This window comes from Helicoverpa zea, chromosome 21 (assembly GCF_022581195.2).
Source record: "Helicoverpa zea isolate HzStark_Cry1AcR chromosome 21, ilHelZeax1.1, whole genome shotgun sequence".
NCBI classification, from domain to species: domain Eukaryota; kingdom Metazoa; phylum Arthropoda; class Insecta; order Lepidoptera; family Noctuidae; genus Helicoverpa; species Helicoverpa zea.
The window spans coordinates 39,899-58,856 of record NC_061472.1 but is presented as its reverse complement, the minus strand read 5'-3'; the positions used below and the strand labels follow the sequence as shown (position 1 = coordinate 58,856).

General features: G+C 43.7%; 3 protein-coding genes across 5 annotated transcripts in view; 2 read left to right on the top strand and 1 right to left on the bottom strand.

Annotated features, from left to right (window-relative positions):
- Positions 1-3,963, top strand: part of LOC124640631 — a 4,212-nt gene extending 249 nt beyond the window's left edge. Inside the window, exon 2 of the mRNA XM_047178491.1 lies at positions 79-3,963. Coding sequence (XP_047034447.1) covers positions 1,031-3,469 — 2,439 coding nt within the window. The 5' untranslated portion in view covers positions 79-1,030 and the 3' untranslated portion in view covers positions 3,470-3,963. The remainder of the gene's footprint in view (positions 1-78) is intronic.
- LOC124640635 (synaptonemal complex protein 4) overlaps positions 1-18,958 on the bottom strand; it is a 25,495-nt gene extending 6,537 nt beyond the window's left edge. The window contains exon 1 of one of the 3 annotated variants that reach the window (XM_047178496.1): positions 18,880-18,958. The gene's annotated coding sequence lies outside the window, so the exon portion shown is untranslated. Of the gene's footprint in view, positions 1-18,851 lie in introns of all 3 variants that reach the window. The other 2 variants (XM_047178495.1, XM_047178494.1) reach the window with 2 other exon arrangements.
- LOC124640630 lies at positions 3,520-6,522 on the top strand. The gene has a single exon (XM_047178490.1). It carries the CDS (start codon positions 3,657-3,659, stop codon positions 6,228-6,230), a length of 2,574 nt encoding a protein of 857 aa, XP_047034446.1. The 5' UTR covers positions 3,520-3,656; the 3' UTR covers positions 6,231-6,522.

The window sequence follows — 18,958 nt, the reverse complement described above, 5'->3', positions numbered from 1 at the left end:
TATAAGCAGTTTGTACCAGAGGCACGCGTAGTTTCATTCATTTGGCGACCGTCTATGACAATATTTTCTAACCCGAAGAACCTACAATCTACGCCGAGCGGCGCGCAGCGGGCTAAGTGAGGACGGCGGCAACACGTGCAGCCAACGTGTCTCCGCGGACCACGCCGTACCACCACCACGAGTTCTACGAAGACGCAGACTACAACAGCAGGCGGCATCAGACGGCGGAGGTCTAACCCGAGGGAAGTTGCTCGTTTCCTATTATTTCCTATCCTTTTCCTAGTGTTTATTTGTGTGAATAGCCTAGCGGGCTTAGGTACTATTCGTTAATTAGCTTGCCTATATTCAAAATGGTACAAATTTTGCTTTTCTAGCCTACGACGCTATAGTGGGCGAGTCCATTATTTTTGTGCCGCGTTTTCTAACCTACGACGCTATAGTGGGCGAGTCCATTTTGTGCCGCGTGTGTGAAATTGCATAGCCTAAACTTAATTTCATTTAAATCGTGCATCCTAAACTACGTGTACGCCTAATTAATCTAAAAGCATCTATATTAATGCACCTAATAATTATTTATTGTACACACTAAAAGTGTACCTACGCCTAATGCACTATAAGCATATCTACCTAAGCATATTAATTTTGCAAATTGAGGTTTTGGTTCTAAGTATTTACCAAAATACATGCCTATTGCCTAATAAAAGTAAATTCCTAACTAGCGCAACAATTAATACAGTTATTATACCAAAGCTTGCCGACTATTTCAGTTGCGGTGAATGTGCATGTGCTTCGCTCAACCAACTGCTAGCTACCTGCAGCCTGTCTACTAATCGCAGCGCAGGTGCCTGGTGAGTGCTGCCTACTTCGTGCTGTCACAGCTTCAAAAGGTTACCGTGAGTTAGCGGCTTTGAGTTTCTATTGTAATCTGTGCCTACCCATTCATTGTTGCCTCTAAAGTGTTAGGTAGTTTATTCTTTTAACTAAATTTGTACCTAATTACAAAAAATATTGTGTTAGTGAGTTATTCAAAATGAGTGAAAGTGAAAAGTCAGAGATTCAAGTTCCTATTAGAAAACGTAGTGCCATCAAAGGCCAAGTTACAAAATTCTACAACTATTTACAAGAGATATCTAAAAATACTCCAATTAGTAGCTTGCAGTCTAAAGAAATTGTTTTAAAAATAGAGAAATTTCAAACTTTATTAAGTACATTTGATACCTTGCAAACTGAAATTGAATTGAATTGCTCAGATTTAGAGGAACAGTTAGCTGAGAGAGAATTAATTGAAGAAAATTTTCATAAGTGTATCGCATTGGCTCAAGAAATAAATGAATCAGCGAGTGTTTCAAAAACTGAACATCAAAAGCATGAGTCAGAATATGGTAGTGTAAATAATAGTCAATGTAGTCATAGGTTTAGTTCAGTAAAATTGCCCACAATAAAATTGCCATCTTTTGATGGAAATTACCTTAAATGGCTGGAATTTAGAGACACTTTTGACAGTTTAATTAATAGTAATGAAAATATTCCTAACATAAACAAGTTTCATTATTTAAGGTCATCCTTAGAAGGAGGAGCACTAGTAGTTATCAAATCAATAGAATTCACATCTAACAATTATAAAGTAGCATGGGATTTAGTTTGTCAAAGATATAATAATAAAAATTTACTTATAAATAATCATTTAAAAGCATTATTTAATATAGAAGCCTTAACAAGAGAATCTCACAAAGCTTTAAGATTCTTAATTGATTTAGTTTCAAAAAACTTAAGAGCACTAAATACTTTAGGGCAGCCAACAGATAAATGGGATGCTTTAATTATTTATATGGTGTCCACAAAGCTAGATAGCACCACTAGTAGAAAGTGGGAAGAATTAAAAAATGGGTTACCAGAATTACCTACTTTAGAGCAATTCAATGATTTCTTGCGTAACAGGGCAGATGTTTTAGAAACAACACAAGTTCAAAATATAAGTAGGAATGATAATTATAAATCACAAGGTCCTAGGGAGCAAAAGTATTCTAATTCTAAGTCTTTTGTTAGTTCAATGAGTAACAACAATTCTTACAAAAAGTCATGTGATATTTGTCATGAAAGTCATCATTTGCATGCATGTTCAAAGTTTAATGATATGTCAACTGAAGCTAGGTTAGATACAGCCTTAAAGTTGAAATTATGTCTCAACTGTTTGCGAAGTGGACATACTGCAAAACATTGCTTCCTAAAAGGTTCCTGTAAATATTGTAATAAGAAACATAACTCTTTGTTGCATAAAGATTCTACTGTAGGATGTAGTAGTAGTAGTTCAAATACAAATAATAATAACTTACCTTCAAATACTTTACCCACAACACTTTCAGCAGTCTCTGCAAGTCAGGTACTATTATGTACAGCTATAGTGGAAATTGTAAATCCTGAAAATAATATTTCTTACCGTGCTCGAGCTCTCCTTGACACAGGTAGTCAATCATCGTTTATTACAAATAAATTCAAAATAAAGCTAGGTCTACAGACACAATGTTCAAACCCAATACGTATCGCTGGCATTGGTAATGTGCAGTGTGACATTACAGAGAGGTGTAGTTTGAAATTATTTTCATGTATTGATAAATCATTTAACTTAGAAATGATGTGTTTAGTAGTACCACAAATAACTAGTAGTTTACCAACACTAAAAGTTGATGTTAAAAGTTTAGGGCTGCCGGCTAACATAATCCTTGCAGACCCTGAGTTCCATTGTCCCTCCGATATTGATATGTTATTGGGGGCAGACGTTTTTTGGGAAATAGTAGGTACCCAACAAATAGGATTGGGTAGACATCGGCCTATATTACAAAGCTCTAAGTTAGGCTGGCTAGTAACTGGCCCTATAGGAATAGGACAGTCTAATTTGTCACATGAAAATTCATATATTAATGTTTTAAATTGTAGTATTATAAAGGATGATATTCATGATTCATTACAAAGATTTTGGGAGGTAGAAGAATTGCCTTCAAATAAAATATCTTACACGCTTGAAGAACAAGCATGTGAAAACAGTTTTAAACAAAATACAAGTCGCTTGCCAAGTGGTAGGTTTTTAGTTAAAATGCCACTGAAAGAATCACCAGAGGAAGCATTAGGTGATTCATATAATATTGCCAAAAGGCGTTTTTTTAGTTTAGAAAACAAGTTAGATAAGAATCCTAATATTAAGAAACAATATGTAGATTTTATTAAAGAATATGTAGATTTAGGTCATTTGGAAGAAATAGAGCGTCCAAGGTTCGGTAATTATTTACCTCATCATGCAGTATTGCGTGAAAAAAGCGAAACAACAAAGTTAAGGGTAGTTTTTGATGCCTCAGTAAAAACAACCTCTGGAAAATCACTAAATGATATCCAGATGATAGGTCCAGTAATACAAAATGATTTATTTAATATTATGGTAAGGTTTCGTACTCACAAATTTGTTTTAAACCGGTGACATAGAGAAAATGTATAGACAAATTTCTATTGATGAGTCACAACGTCATTTACAATTAATTTTGTGGAGGGAAGATACATCTCTACCACTTAAAGTTTTACAATTAAACACTGTAACATATGGTACAGCTTCAGCACCTTTCCTAAGTACTAGATGTCTATTGCAATTAGCTGAAGAATGTACAGATATGTCTATTGCTAATATAATTAAGAATGATTTTTATTATGATGACCTAAGTACTGGAGCATCTACAGAAGATGAACTATTGAAAATCTACAACTCTGTGACTGAAATATTAAGTTCAGCATCATTCCCATTACGCAAAATACGCACTAATTGTCCAAAAATATTTGAAAATGATGTAAATAATAATACATTAAATCTAACTAAACAGTCATGTGTACTAGGGTTGAATTGGTCACCTACAGTAGATTTGTTTACATTTCCTATAGACATAAATATAGATTCATTAAATATTACTAAGAGAACAATAATATCTACAACTTGTAAAATCTTTGACCCTTTAGGTGTCTTGTGTGCATGTATCATTACTGCCAAAATAATATTACAACAATTATGGAGCGCTAAGATAGACTGGGATGATTCAGTACCTGATGATATTAAGAATTCTTGGATTAAATTTACAAAAAACCTTTCAGATCTATCAAACATAAAATTGGAAAGAAATGTTATCTGTGACTTGCCAATATCAGTAGAGCTGCATTGTTTTGTAGATGCATCACAGAATGCATATAGTGCTTGTGTTTATTTAAGGACAACTAATAATAATAATCAAATTACAGTTAAGCTGTTATGTTCCAAGGCTCGAGTGGCTCCATTGAAGCCAACCACCATACCTCGCTTGGAGCTGTGTGGTGCCTTACTCGGAGCAAGGTTATGTGCAAAAGTTTTAGAGTCACTACGTTGTAATATTATCAGTAAAACTATTTGGACCGATTCAATGGTAGTACTTGGTTGGCTAAAGGTTCAATATAAGCATCTAAAACCTTTTGTTCGTAATAGAGTAAATGAGATCAATGAAATTACAGCAGACTATTCATGGCGACATGTGCCTACTGACTGTAACCCTGCTGACCTAGCCTCAAGAGGTGTAACTCCACAACAATTGCAGTCCTCATCCTTGTGGTGGGAGGGACCTTCATTTCTTAGAAGGGACCCAAGTGAGTGGCCTCAGCAAGGTGTACCAAATTTAGAATTACCAGAACTTAAAGTAATGGTTACTAGTATAGACACTAATTTCTTAGATTTTACTAGATATTCAAATTTTACTAAACTTAAAAGAATTATGGCCTATGTTCATAGATTTGTTAATAATTTTATTTGCAAATATAGTAAAAATAAAAACTTTAATAAGCTAACAGGTTGTCTTAGCACAGATGAACTTTGTAATTCCCTAAAAACATTAATTAGGTGTTGCCAAGTGCAATCATTTTCTTGCGAATTAAACACAATTAAAACGAATAAAGAACTGCATCACAAATCCAAAATGCTACCACTAAAACCATTCATAGATGAAGATGGTATACTTAGAGTGGGTGGTCGTATACAAAATACAAATTACAATTTTGAAAAAAGACATCCAATTATACTTGATGCCAAACATAGTTTTACTAAATTACTTATGAGACATGAGCATTTAAGGTTATTTCATGCCGGACCACAACTACTTTTATCTTCTATAAGAGAAGAATATTGGCCTATAGGTGGTAGGAACTTAGCTCGTAGTATTTTAAGAAAATGTGTAGTATGTATACGATTTAAAAGTAAAACACTTCAACCTATAATGGGTAACCTTCCTAATGTAAGGACAAATCCTAGTTTTCCTTTTTATTCATGTGGAACAGATTTTGCAGGTCCGTTCATGATTTCAAGTAGAAAAGGTAGAGGTAGTCGAGTATCAAAATGTTACCTTTGTTTATTTGTTTGTCTTACAACTAAAGCTGTTCACTTGGAGCTCGTTAGTGACCTTACTACTCAAGGTTTTTTAATGTGCCTTAGGAGATTTGTTTCGAGAAGGGGAAAACCTTACGAAATTTATTCAGATAATGGAAAAACATTTGTAGGGGCTAACAATGAATTGGGTAGAGTGCTTAAGTCTAGTCGCGAGGCTGTGACAGAGTATGGCAGTACTGAAGGCATTAGATTTAAATTTAGCCCTGCATATTCACCTCATTTTGGGGGTATTTGGGAAGCTGGGGTTAAATCATCCAAACATCATCTTAAGAGAATAGCTGGCAACGCAGCCTTAACATTTGAGGAACTTGCAACGTTGTTCACACAAATAGAGGCTATCCTAAATTCCCGTCCCCTATCTCCTCTCTCATCCGACCCAACCGATCTCCTACCCTTAACCCCTGGGCACTTCCTAATCGGGCGGCCACTCAAGTCGGTGCCGTCCTTGCTAATTGAAAAGTCTAGAGCTAACAGATACGAGCGTATAGAGCAGCTGCGGCAACAGTTTTGGGAGCGATGGCGCCGAGAGTACCTCGCCGAACTCCAACAGAGGACCAAGTGGCGGAGACCAGACCGGGAACTCAAAGTAGGCGACTTGGTCATCCTCAAAGAAGACAACCTACCTCCATTATGCTGGCGACTAGGCCGCATAACCAAACTTTACCAAGGACCAGATGGCGTCAGCAGAGTCGCCGACGTCCTCACATCGAGAGGGACTGTCAAGAGGGCAGTCCACAAGTTTTGCATCATACCTGGAGATGACATCGACCCAAATTCAACTGCTTGATAGCTGTGCTATCAAGGCCCGGGAGGATGTTAACGCGCACACTGTGCAGGCGCGCCAAACCGATCCACCGTGCAGTGCGAGAAGGGGATGCGGGACGCGCGGGAGGAGGGCCGCTGGCCGCGTCGCTTCGCCGGGGCCGCGCGCCGCTCTCTTTCGCCATCGGCACCGGACGAGTGCACACGTCGTGATTAACCTAATATTTTTGTATAACGCCAATCGCCACACGTCGTAACTATGAAACCTATGTAACTAATTACTTTCTTAAGAATATAAGCAGTTTGTACCAGAGGCACGCGTAGTTTCATTCAACTGACAACCTTTATACATTATGGTACGCGATAAAGAATTGACACTAAATAAATTATATGCAAATACCATAAAAACATTCTTTAATATTAATATTAAACATTCTTTAAAAATAATATTATTTTTTGTGTAAAAAGTCCTATCAAGTTTTTTTTACCTATAGATAATTGTCTAGTGAAATGTATGCAGAGGTGTAGCAATAAGCGCGGCGCGGCGTAGTGACGTAGCGCGTAGCGCGGAGTGCGTAGCGGGTGCTACGTAGCGCGTAGTGCGTAGTGCTTCGCGCGGGGCTACGCGGGCGACACGTACCTGCGGGGCGGCGGCGCGGAGTGAGCGCGGCGCGCGCGCGCGGCGGTTATATCGCGCGGTTGGGCAAGCGCCTCCCGCGACGCGCCGCCTCACTGACCCACTGTCGCCGCTCATTATATACTAACCATTCATTACCTTCCAACATTATCAATTAAACGAACAAAAAATATTTACAACTAGCTTTCGCCTGCGGTTTCACCCACGTCCCGTAGCCAAAGCCGTGACAAAAACTATCCTAAAACCTTCTCCCGGGTCTAAGTTACCTCCCCTCTAATTTTCAGCCAAATCGGTCAAGCCGTTTTTATGTTATGATGTCGTGACAACGGAAAGCGGGTTTCATTTTTATATATATAGATATTGTATTATATTGAAATTATTAGGCATTCAGTCGCTTGAACAACATCTAATATCACACAAATAAGATTACTACCGAATTCTTATTTAGGTCCAGATTTACATTTGATTCAAGTTGTCGAATTAATTACGCCGATCCACGCAACCTGAAGCCATGTCAAAATCGCACTAATGGCTGATGTCAAGTGCAAAGTACAACTCAGTGGGATAATATACTTGTTCGGAACATTCTATTATTTAGTATAGTACAGAATACAAATTATATCGATGTCTCAGAAACAGGTTGTCGCTCCTCTGTGCCACGGTAATTGCTCATTATTCAGGTTTTTATAGCAAAACTTGTAATAAAAAGATAAATAAACGTTTATGGCGTAACGCGTCCGTGGACTTTGTCGGGTGTTAATGAGTGAACTAATGAGTGTCGGCAATGACTTCGTCCATATAATAGTATCTGCCTTCATTTATTCAGCGAATCCAAACGTTGTTCTCAATTTCTACTGGGTTTAATGTCTCCGTAGCCCTACTCAAACATGTTTGATGAGAGATTATGTTATTGTTATAGTAAAGTGTGGAGTCTGCAAGCAGCGCAGCTCGCGTGCCGCTAATGGTCACCATTACGCAGATTGTGTCGCGCGGCCATTGTGTCGCGCAGTTCCTGCACTCGCTACTCGCTGCCAACCATTACATTACACTACATGCAGTGCCCGAGCCAGCGAGTGTGTCGCCGACACTTCCGCGCCCCTAATACAATAACATCTCACCACTGTACAACTTACGTGGTCGTGAATCTCTTAGGGAACTGTTTAAAAACATTAATATTATGACCGTGCCTTGCCAATTTATATATGAAAATATCATGTATGTTAGGAAAAACCTACATTTGTTTGATAAAATATGTGATAGACATAATTATAACACTCGAAATAAAAATAAAATAGCCATCCCGCAGTTTAGACTATCTAAAGTACATACATCTTTCATGGGATATTGTGTCAAATGTTATAATAAAATACCAGACAACATTCTGGAACTAAATGACATGCGGTTTAAAACTCATATAAAAGCCACACTTTGTAAAAACGCTTATTATAAATTAGAAGATTATATTCAAGATAAAAATGCTTGGAAACATGCTGGTCCTGCTCCATAGGACGCACTGACAGTATCAAATTATTGCGAATTTAAAATTACACCCGCTAGTAAGATTGTGTTATTCTTTTGATTGTTTGTTTGTAACTTTGTACAAAAATATAAACTGATTTGTAAATGTGAACACCATGTAGCATTTTAACCTTTTTTTATTATTATTTATTCTCATATTCTTTGTCTATTGTGATTCTACATGATCTTCGCATGTTATTATAGTATGTATCAATACATACAAACTGTAATACCTATTATTTTTAAAAAGAGTAACCATGGAGTTTCTTGCCCGTTCTTCTCCATAGGAAGCTACTTTTGGAATGGGCAACTAGAATCAACTAGAATCAACTTTATTTATATTTTTTGACGTTCATAAGTGCTTGTGAAAGCCTAAGTGAAATAAATGATTTGACTTTGACTTTGACTTTGACTTTGACCACTGACTTCATGAGCCGACGAGCAGTTAGCCACGAGTCACTGTGTCGCTGCGCGTGCGCCGGCTCCGCACGTGTTCTGGTTATTACGGCACGGCGTGTGTCAGAGAGGTTGCGACAATCTGATGGCTCCATTTGTTTTTTCGTAATGTTGTTGTTGAGGTATAATATAGTTAACTGCCACTCATTACAGAACTGGCGACGTGACGCAACTTGCGCCCTCTGCCGACCGACGCGCACTCACATTATTATTTAGCCAGATATTCCTTAGAAGAGCTCGTGGCTCAGTCAAAGCCGCGCGGATCGATCGATCATAAAGTTAAGCAAGGCTTTGTGCGGTCGGTCCGTGGATGGGCACGATAAACTGTCGGACCCGACTGTCGTTTCAACATCTTTGGTACATAGTCTGAAGCCAGGAAGTCTAACAAGTAGTCTTCCCAAGGGGTAATGGGATGCCCGGGTAACTGGGTTAGGATGTCAGATAGCCAGTCGCTTATTCTAAAACACTTTAGTTGAGACTCGAAACGGACTCCAACATAGTTGGAAAAAGGCTAGACAGATGATGATGAGTGATTCTTGGGAATAGTATGTACTTAGTTACTACGATTTACTTATACCCATGTGAAGCCGGGAGATAGTACAATACATGTCATTAGGACGGCGACGCAATAGAGTGGTGTTCTGCGCATGCGCGGGCACTGCTTCACGGAACTGCACGAGCAGGCTGCGCGGCCGCGTTAAAGGTTTCTGCGTATCGCGTTTTGGCAGGAAATATACCATAATAAAATAATGATATTACAAACAATTACTCAGAACATTTCCTCATGTGCGTGAATGTGTAGCGAGCGGGAAGTGCGTCACCGACCTTCACTTGTTTGTATGAACACAAGGGCTGCCCCCCTCCCCCTCCCCCGCACCTCCCGCGGCCCGGGAACACGTGCGCCGAGTGGAGGCTGTGACGTAACCACTCACACCGGGAAATATCAGCTTTATATTGCACCGGCCATGTGCCTGCGGGGCGCGAGGTGCGGGGCGCGGGGGGTGCGGCCCGCGCTGTTTGCACAACACCCTTTCACCGCGTCCCGCCGCCGGCCGGGCTGACTCACGGAGGAAAAAACCCAACTCAACCTCAGGGAGAATGTCGAGTGAACGTCCTCGCGCCGCCCGCGTCACGTCAGCGTCCCGCCCGCACCAAGCCTTATGGCACCACAACGTGTAGCCAACTGACCTATGAACTGGAAGAGGACGACGCAGCCAATGACGATGCTCGCTTCAGCAGAACCACTGCAACGCTAGGAAGTTGTGTGGACGCTCTCGTGACACTAGTGTCGCGCTGTCGGGTGTCGGCGGGAGCGAGGCGCGCGGTAGCTCGCACGGTGACGCAACGCTAACTACGTGTAATTATTACACACAAACAAATATAAACACGTACAGTTTCAGTACTTTCTAAACGGAGCTGCGGTTCATCGGCGATCGTTGTGCAACTCGTCTAGCAGCGTCCAGCACCGTCCGGCACCGTCCGTCGGCCGGCTAGCTCTGCGATCACTGAGCAGTATGCGCAACACATCACGTGAGGAAGAGACACATGCAGCAACATGCGCACGCATTGCATCGCGTTGCATCGACCGACATTTAACATGATCGCTAGAAGTGAATGTAGGCGACGCCGCTCATGAAGTTATTAATAAAGCGCGGGTTGTTGCGCAAGCGCACCGCCGCGCTGACCTTCACTCGCCGCTGCTACAGTTTCTCTGTAAGCATGTGTAATATTGAAGGAATTTTCCAAAAAGGTTATTTAGTGAGTGGTGCCGAGGTCGTCCGTAAAAGTAGCACTAGTTCGCATTGGCGGCAACATGTGGCGCATCGGCGGCGACATGTGGCGCATCGGCTGCGCGGGCGCAGTTCCCACTCACACGCGCCGCAACACAAAAACCCGAGCATTGTGCGCACGCGCAAGAAACGCTCCCATTGCGCACCACACACACATAGTTCAGCTGATTGTGTTCACTTCACAAAACAATGCATTTGTTTACTATGTCGATATATCTTAATTAATATCCACGCGCTGCCAGACTTAATTGTTCAGACAGCAGATAAGCTCTTCTTGAAGAATGTGGCGTGGGGGGGGGGAACTTCTACTGAGAGCATGTCTAACTGTTACTGAAATAATCTATGTGCAATAGATTCAGTCTGCTACTGCAACGTACCTGAGCAAACGACAAGACGACCCGCCGCCCGCGCCGCCTTCGCGAGCTGAGAGATCATTCAATTGGCCGTACAAAAGACATCAACGCACGAACGCACGCAACGAACGCCGGGAGCCTGTCTTTTTAAGAACTAATGGTCTTACTACAAAAACTTAAACATGTGTCAAACATTTGTCAAAAAAAAGTGTGGCTGCAAAATGGACCTTATTTCAACGTCATAATTTGTCATTTTTTTAGACAAGTGTTAAACTGACGTTTAAAAGTTTTTATGGTACGACGGTTAATGTTTAGTGAGATGTATAATGTAACACTTGAGGTAGCGTGTCGCAGCTGTAGCGCTACCCGCAGCGGCGTGTCACACGGCGCGGCGGCGGCTCGCGAGGCACACAGCTTACACGCGGGTTTGCTTTAGGCATGACCAATACCAATTCGCAAACTTGCCCCGTACTGCCATGATTGACTAATGAACAACGCTGACTGTGAAGCTCAATATGATTACAGATATGGCCAATTTTAACATTAACCGATGCTGATAAGTAATGTCGACTAGTCAGGTGTACGGGCTGTGTTGTCATTGTCGCAACTAACCGTTGTGGGCGGCGATACACAGTAAACAGATAATACATAATGTACAGAGTAAACAAAGAGGTACATGGTGATAGTAATGTAAGCGAGTTTAAAGACGAAGTATTTAGGAAGGGTTATAAGAAAATAGGTAAGTATGATGTGACGTCACAAGTAAACTAGGTGAGTGGGTGCCTCCACAGTGTCTAGGGGCCCGGGAGAGCCAGCGCGGGCCCTTGTCATGTCACGTGTGGCGTCGCCCACGTGTGGCGGTGTGGCCGGGTTGCGCACCCGATACACATCAGTTGGCCAACTCGAGCGGAATGCGTTTGCCTATCCAAGGAAACATCGTTTGCGTCACAGCCGGCGGCGACCTGCGCACGCGCCGCTGCGCATCCTGCCGGGAGTGGCGAGTGTGGCGCCACTCATGTCGAGACCTTCACCCTCAGGGAGCCACGCGGCCACTGCGGCACTGCATGAGCTTTGTGTTGCGCGCCCGCTGCTGTGGCTGCTCCGCAAGGGTTCGCGTCGCTCAGCTCAGTGGCCATTACCTCACAGTTATACTTCCAAATGTAATGCGGTGCGATAACCGCAAACATATACCGAACGCACACACAAACATATACCGAACGCACACACAAACGATTATCGTTATATATATACATATAAGTAGGCGCTTGCGCGTGTTATGAGATGTTCGCAAACTTAATGCGGCTGTTAATACGTAACAGTGTGTCTGTGTGCGTGTGTCGCTTTGTACACACTGTACGTACGCGCCGCACGTCTGTGTGCGTTTCCTTTCGCTGCGCGCGACCTCCTTCCGCTAGCGAAAGTGGCGCACGCGCACACACACACGCGCGCACTTGCTCAACTGATGGCAAGTGTTGAGATTGTCGTGGACAGCACGAGCACAGGTCAACAGCTGTGGATGCTGGACGAGGAGCCGCGGAGGCGTCGCCGGCGTGTGCCAGATAGTGCGGCGACCTTGCGGGAGATATCCGTGTCGCTAATAGCTCATCTGTGTCACGAGGTGAGTGCGGTAACGTGACCGAGTGCCGCACCGCGCGTCGGCCCGGCTGCCACCAATCATGTAATTAGTTTGATTGTATAAATGCAGCCCTTATGTAACATGTTTTAATCCATTATAAATGGCGACATAATATCTTCAGAAATCGCAGCACCACACGAGGCCATCTATGCTTCCGCAATAGAGTTCTGGTGAAAGATTTAAAAGTAGTTTGTACGAATGCAGTTAACTGATTGAATAATAGGGAACAAAACAACAGAGTAGCGCGTCGCGCCGGTGATATAACGAACCAGTCGTTTTTGTGCTTGGAGCGCCGCGCCCGCCGCCCGACGCCCGCTCTCTCAGACGCTGGCTTTTCATTTCGCAAGTCGTGCCTAGATCCGGTCGCGACGAGCGCGGGGGTGAGCCCCGGGCTCCGGGGTCCGGGGGAGGGGGATACAGTTCATGCTTTATCGATCAGCTGAGTGAACTCAATGTCACCTGGTCGATGGTACTTGCGCGTATTTTTTGTGTGTCGCGTGTCGAATGTCGCCGATGTCACGGCACTGTTGTTGTTGTTGCTGACGGAGCGCTCGTGACGGGTACTCACACCGCGCACTAGCAGGTATAGGTATGACGCTCTTTATGTGTTCTGGCTCGTAATTAGTAAACATGGTGAGTAATGAAATGTATGGTGAACTTCGGCCGGCCTTGGCGCCGCGCGGTCTGTGTGTCGCGTGCGAGTGTTATCTGATGTGACGCGCGGGACCCACGCTGCTCATGTGCGATGCATGCTCAATATCATTGTTTATTTCCAACATTTACGGACAAAAGTCTGCGTAATAATTAGAAATCAAGTTCAGAACTAAATTGATGGCCTTGAACCAAATTAGCGTTTTCTCTTTGAATGTTTAATATAATCGGTCCGGCTGTAATGCAACGTCGCGCGGAGCACAGCCGAGGTGCCGCGAGCACATGCTGTCTGCGCCCGGCGACGCCGCTCACTCTCTTATTGTGTCGGCTATAGCAAGATTCTGGTAAACTCAAATCTCAAATATGTTCAAACGGCATGCGGGAAAAGGTTCCGGACGTTTACTAGAAGAATCTCAAACGGCATGCAAGCGATGCAATCTTCATTACGAATCCGTGAAGTCGTTAGATACATCATGTGTAAGAGAATGTTCAATCGTCTTGAATGTCATTTCACTGTCGAGTACAGGTTCACAAGTACAAACATGGCGGTTGTGTGCGCACTCGCAGTTAGCAGCTAGTTAGAGGTGTAAACATTGTTCGCATGCTAAGTAGCTGAGCGTGAAAGTAAACACTAGACACGTACTCGCGGCACGTGCGTCGCCCGCTGGCCGACAGCTCGGCGCGGGCACCCTCGCGGAGCCAGCTCAGAGCCTGGTCCTGTAGTGCAGCGCGCGCACGAAAGTCATGACGTCACCTAACGTGTTACGTGAGGAAAGCGCTCCCCCCCCCACGCCTTCCCTTCCATTGAGAGCTCGGGTTTGATTACATATCGAGTAAGTTTTATGTAACAGCTGATGTGATCCATTGCCGGGATGGTGCAACAGTGTCCAGAGCGCAACAGCGTGCGCGGGTCGCGGCCCTGCCCGGCGCGGGTCGAAGGTGACGCCTGATGCAACTCTCGGGAAGTGATAGTGGTCTGCATCCATGCCGCAGCGGTACCGCAGTGGTACTGCAGTATGTGATGTTCCCGGAGTGTCCGCACGCTCGTCGTTCACGCGTCTGTCGGCTAGTTTGGCAGCTCGTCACTTTCGTGTCGCCATTATTGTGACCAGGCTAATTCGGTCGACAAATTGTGTAACGACGATAACAAGTTCGCGTGGCGTCATTAGCACACTCGGTGTTATGTCGCGCGTGCACTCGCTGGTGATATGCTCGTCGGTGTAGCACAAGTGTTGCGTCATCATCATCTTCAAATAACATATTATCTGTATGATATTCACCGCAATGATCGATTTGTTCTCGTTAGCCAATGGAGTTGCAACATAGTTGATCGATGTGCTTTATTCTTGCAATAACTAGCTTATATTTGTTCGGGTTATTGGAAGCGGTCGGTTCCCAGTGTACGGCGTGCTGTGCATTTGTCACGTATGTGTGAGATGTGCGCGGGCGCCGCGAGATGCGCAAGTTCAAGGGTGCGCGCGTGGTCGCCGGCGCGGAGCATGCGCACTCGGCGCTTCCTGCTCCCTGCCACCAGGGCTCGATACTACTAGACTATTCATATCGTTTATGAGGAAAATAATTCGAGTTTTCAATTTTAACTTAATCATATGAAAACAATAGTTTGTGATGTAATGTGTTTGCAAGCCGACACAAATCCATAAAGAATAATAATAAACAACATAGTTGCAAATATTATGTAACGCAGCTAATTTAGTTTCATACAGATGTCGGCGGTTCAGCGTACACAAAGGTCCACTATGAAACTGTTGTCGTGTCGCAATCACTATGTTCAGTTGCCCGAGATCGTTCTCCTTTGTTCGTGACACTGTCCTGGTCGCGGAACTCGCTCATGCAATCGCCTCCATCATTTCTGACTACTTTTGCTTACCAGGAAAATAAATACTAACTTACGTAATTTCATTTCAAAGGAAATTCACTAGGCATTAGGGAATGCAATCCCGATCCCGCGGGATCCCGATCTCGCGAGATCTCGTGTAATTTTTCGGGATCAATCCCGACGCATCATATGACGAGATCCCGTTCGAGATTGACGGGATTGGGCGGCAGTGTTCAGTGACGCAACACACACACAACCAAGTCCTTTTGCACCTGTATATACGTCCACGAGCTTAGAAAAATTAGAATCTACCATTAAAAAGAAATGGATTTGCTTGAGTGTGGAGGAACAAGGGGGCGATTTTTGCAGTTTGCATATAATTGCTTCGCCACGCTGTTGCCAACCAGCGTTGAGTCGGAGAGGGCATTCTCAGCAGCGGGGTACATTGCAACGGACATTAGATGCCGTTTAGCAGATGAAACTATTAATACACTTTGTTTTTTAAGGAGTCATTTTCAAAATCACTCTTTTTACTAATTCCCTTGAAATAAGCTTATTGTTTTGATTACCTAATTTACCTACGTTAATTTCCTTACAACCTGATTATTATTTAGTTGGTAAGATTAAAGAATAAAGGTTTTTATTTTCTTTCGAGTAATATGTTATTTTAATTAACCTCACTATCACAAACAAGCAGTTATCAGACATACAGCTTTTTCAGTCATCTGAATTCAATTTTTTTTTAAATTAGACGGGATCCCGAAAATTCCGGGATCCCGCGGGATTAGAAATATCAATCCCGAATTTGCAATCTCGAGTCGGGATTGCATTCCCTACTAGGCATGTACGTGCGCTGAACTTTAATCCAAATGCACACCACCGAGCTGTTGCCGACACGAGGTGACAAGGTCGCGAGGTCGCGGGGTCGCGAGGTGACGCCGGGTCCTGCGCGCCACCAGCAAATGTCACGGAGCCGCAGACGAGCGCCGCTCGATACCCTTGTTCTCGTTTACACTTCGGCTATTATCCGATAAATAGTTGGCATTGACAACTGACCCCAAACGAGAACATTGAGATCGCGCGAGACCAACTCCGCGACGTGTGCGTCACCAGAGCTGCCGCCCGGTGCAACAGCCGCGCCGGTGCAACAGCCGCGCCGGTGCCACAGTCTGTCCGGGACATCCTCCACGTGCTCTTCACATTCGGTTCAAATACAAAATAGATATTATCTAAAATTCGTTGAATCCAGGTTATTAATTCGGTGGGCGTTTAAGTGCTTTTTTGTCGTAAACTTATTTCAATGACCGTGTTTGATTTTAAGAGTAGAGTATTACATTATGATACCTTGATGACGTCATAAAATGTACTGTAAACACCGAGATTTGATCAAATCACTATAATCTGCTTCTTCCAATGCGGCTTCCAGTCTAACTGGATGCAGCTGAGTACTAGTGTGCCACACGGAGCGATTGATTTAATTAAATATGAATGACATTTAAAACAAAATATCTGCAAGCGAATAGTAATATCCTGTTGATTTCTGACACTTACGTGAATATTAGACATTTAAATAAAACTAACATATTTTATCGCGATCGATTTAATAATATTATTTAATCCCGATGTTTCGGATCCTTTACAGCATCTATGGTCACGGGCAGGCTAAGTTGTTGCAATGTTTGTTGCAATATTCAACAAACTTCTAGTCCGTAGTCCGACTGTCCGAGGCTTAGTAACGATGCTTAACATGGATATATTAATGTTTTAACCACGCAGACAAAAGGTACGAAATTCACAAAGTTTATTACTTTGTAATGAGCTCGTAATGTTTTATTTGTTTAATATTAACTCATTCATTTGGTTGCATTATCAATCGTCGGCATTAACATCATGCGCGGCAAGCAATAATCTATGTATGTACCTCTAATAAGATAATAAACAGAAATAATTGCTGTACTACTAAACGTAATTCGAAGAATCATAAAAACAACTGAATAATAAATAACTGAGCCATTATATAGATTGTTGGACGTCTACGGGATGTGAAGGAGGAGCGCCTGGCGTTACACCCGAGAGTCAGGCGGCGCGAGCGACACCGCGGCCGGAACCTAGTGCCACCATGTATCAAGTGTACGTATCCACACTTTTAATGTATTAACAAGCTATCTATATGTATGTAAATGCGAATGCTTTAGCGACAATCTGCTGAGTTACGCAATGTAAAATTTTACGAATATACCTGGAACCCTGAACATGGTGCCTGGATAACATGGAAAATATTAAATGAGCTTCTTCACGTACCGAAGAAGCTTTTCAGCGCAATCAAAATAAGGAATGCTATTTTAAATTTAAAAAATGCGACATGACCATACTCCATTTGAGTAGACACCTAGCTGTATGTAGATATGCAATCTTGATATGACTGTTTACAAATACCGTTTAACAAATGTAAGTTTGTTCAATAGTAACAATATGTTAATAAATTGAGCCACTGTTATTAGCAATAGTTTGTTAACTGTATTGTATTTGTGTAAAAGACCAATGAACATTGTTTACTTACAGTCAAGTGTCGCGCTACTCAGATGGAGTGTAGTATAAGTTAGTAATCGACATGAACACGTGACGGCTGAGCCGGCTTCATGGCTTACAATATCATCTATTACAAGGTACACATAAAAGCTGACAACATGCTACTTCCAAACAAAGTAAGGAACAAGATACCTATCAACAAACAAGTTAATGTAAAGGCTCAGCAGTCGCGCATAGTGTGTATGTGTGTGTGCGTGCGTAGTGCGGTGCGGTGCGGCGCGGCACGGCGCGGCACGGCGCGGCACGGCGCGGCACGGTGCGGCACGGTGCGGCACGGTGCGGTGCCGCGGCGGACAAACCATACCGTGAGCTTGTTACTGTACGAGATGAGTGGAGATGAAGCGGCAGCTGACAGTGGGCGACTCACAACTCTCACTTGTTTGTAATGCACACAACTGTAGGCAACGTTCGAGACCCGCGCGTGACACGACAGCAGCCCGGTGCGACCTCTGCTCACACAATATCTACTGTTATTGGATTTTACGGTCAACGAGCGATTTTAATTCAATTAGACATTTCATTTTTGTCGTAGATATTTTATTTTAGAATCGAAGGTCTTTGTTTTGGCTCGGTGGAGGAAGAGAGTGGGGGGGGGAGGGTGCCGGGGTCACCCGGTCGTTTCGCGGCCTTGACCGCGGCAAGTAGACAACTTTCTTGCAAAGTCCAAATACGAATTTAATTTAAAGCTATTTACACTGTTGGGCAAGATGACATAAAACCGTTTGGACGCTCTACCGTGCATTACATAATGAGCCAAGCGACCCACTTGGGCACGAGGAAAGCTAACAGTGACGCGAGCGCCGGCCTGCGCGCGCGCACCACGCGTGTGACGTCACACCGCCGCGTTTGTTTACATCGGAGACGGAGAGGCGCATCTCGCGCCGCCTGCGCAACCTCTCCGCCACAACAAATTAAACACGCGACAAATTCGACAGCAATGTTAATGGTTTCGCTCAATGTTATCGAAATCGGTTTCAACCGCGCGATAGATCGATATTGTGTGTCGAAACGCGCCCAATGTCGGGCGGCGAGGTTGCGCACGGGTGAGGCAACGGACTCGAGTTGCACTAGTTCGAGCGAGAGCGCCGGGAGCCACCCCCGGGCGGCGGGCGGCGGAAGCGCGGCGCTTATGCAAGCGCGTGCGTGTGAGTGTGTGAGTGCGGTGTGCGGGTACGTTACCGAGCGGCGGCGGCGGCTGGACACTGACGGGAGCTGCTGAGCTGCGCGGGACACGAGCGATCGATGCGGGCGCGCGCGAGCGAGTGCCGCAGCGGCCGGCGCCGGCG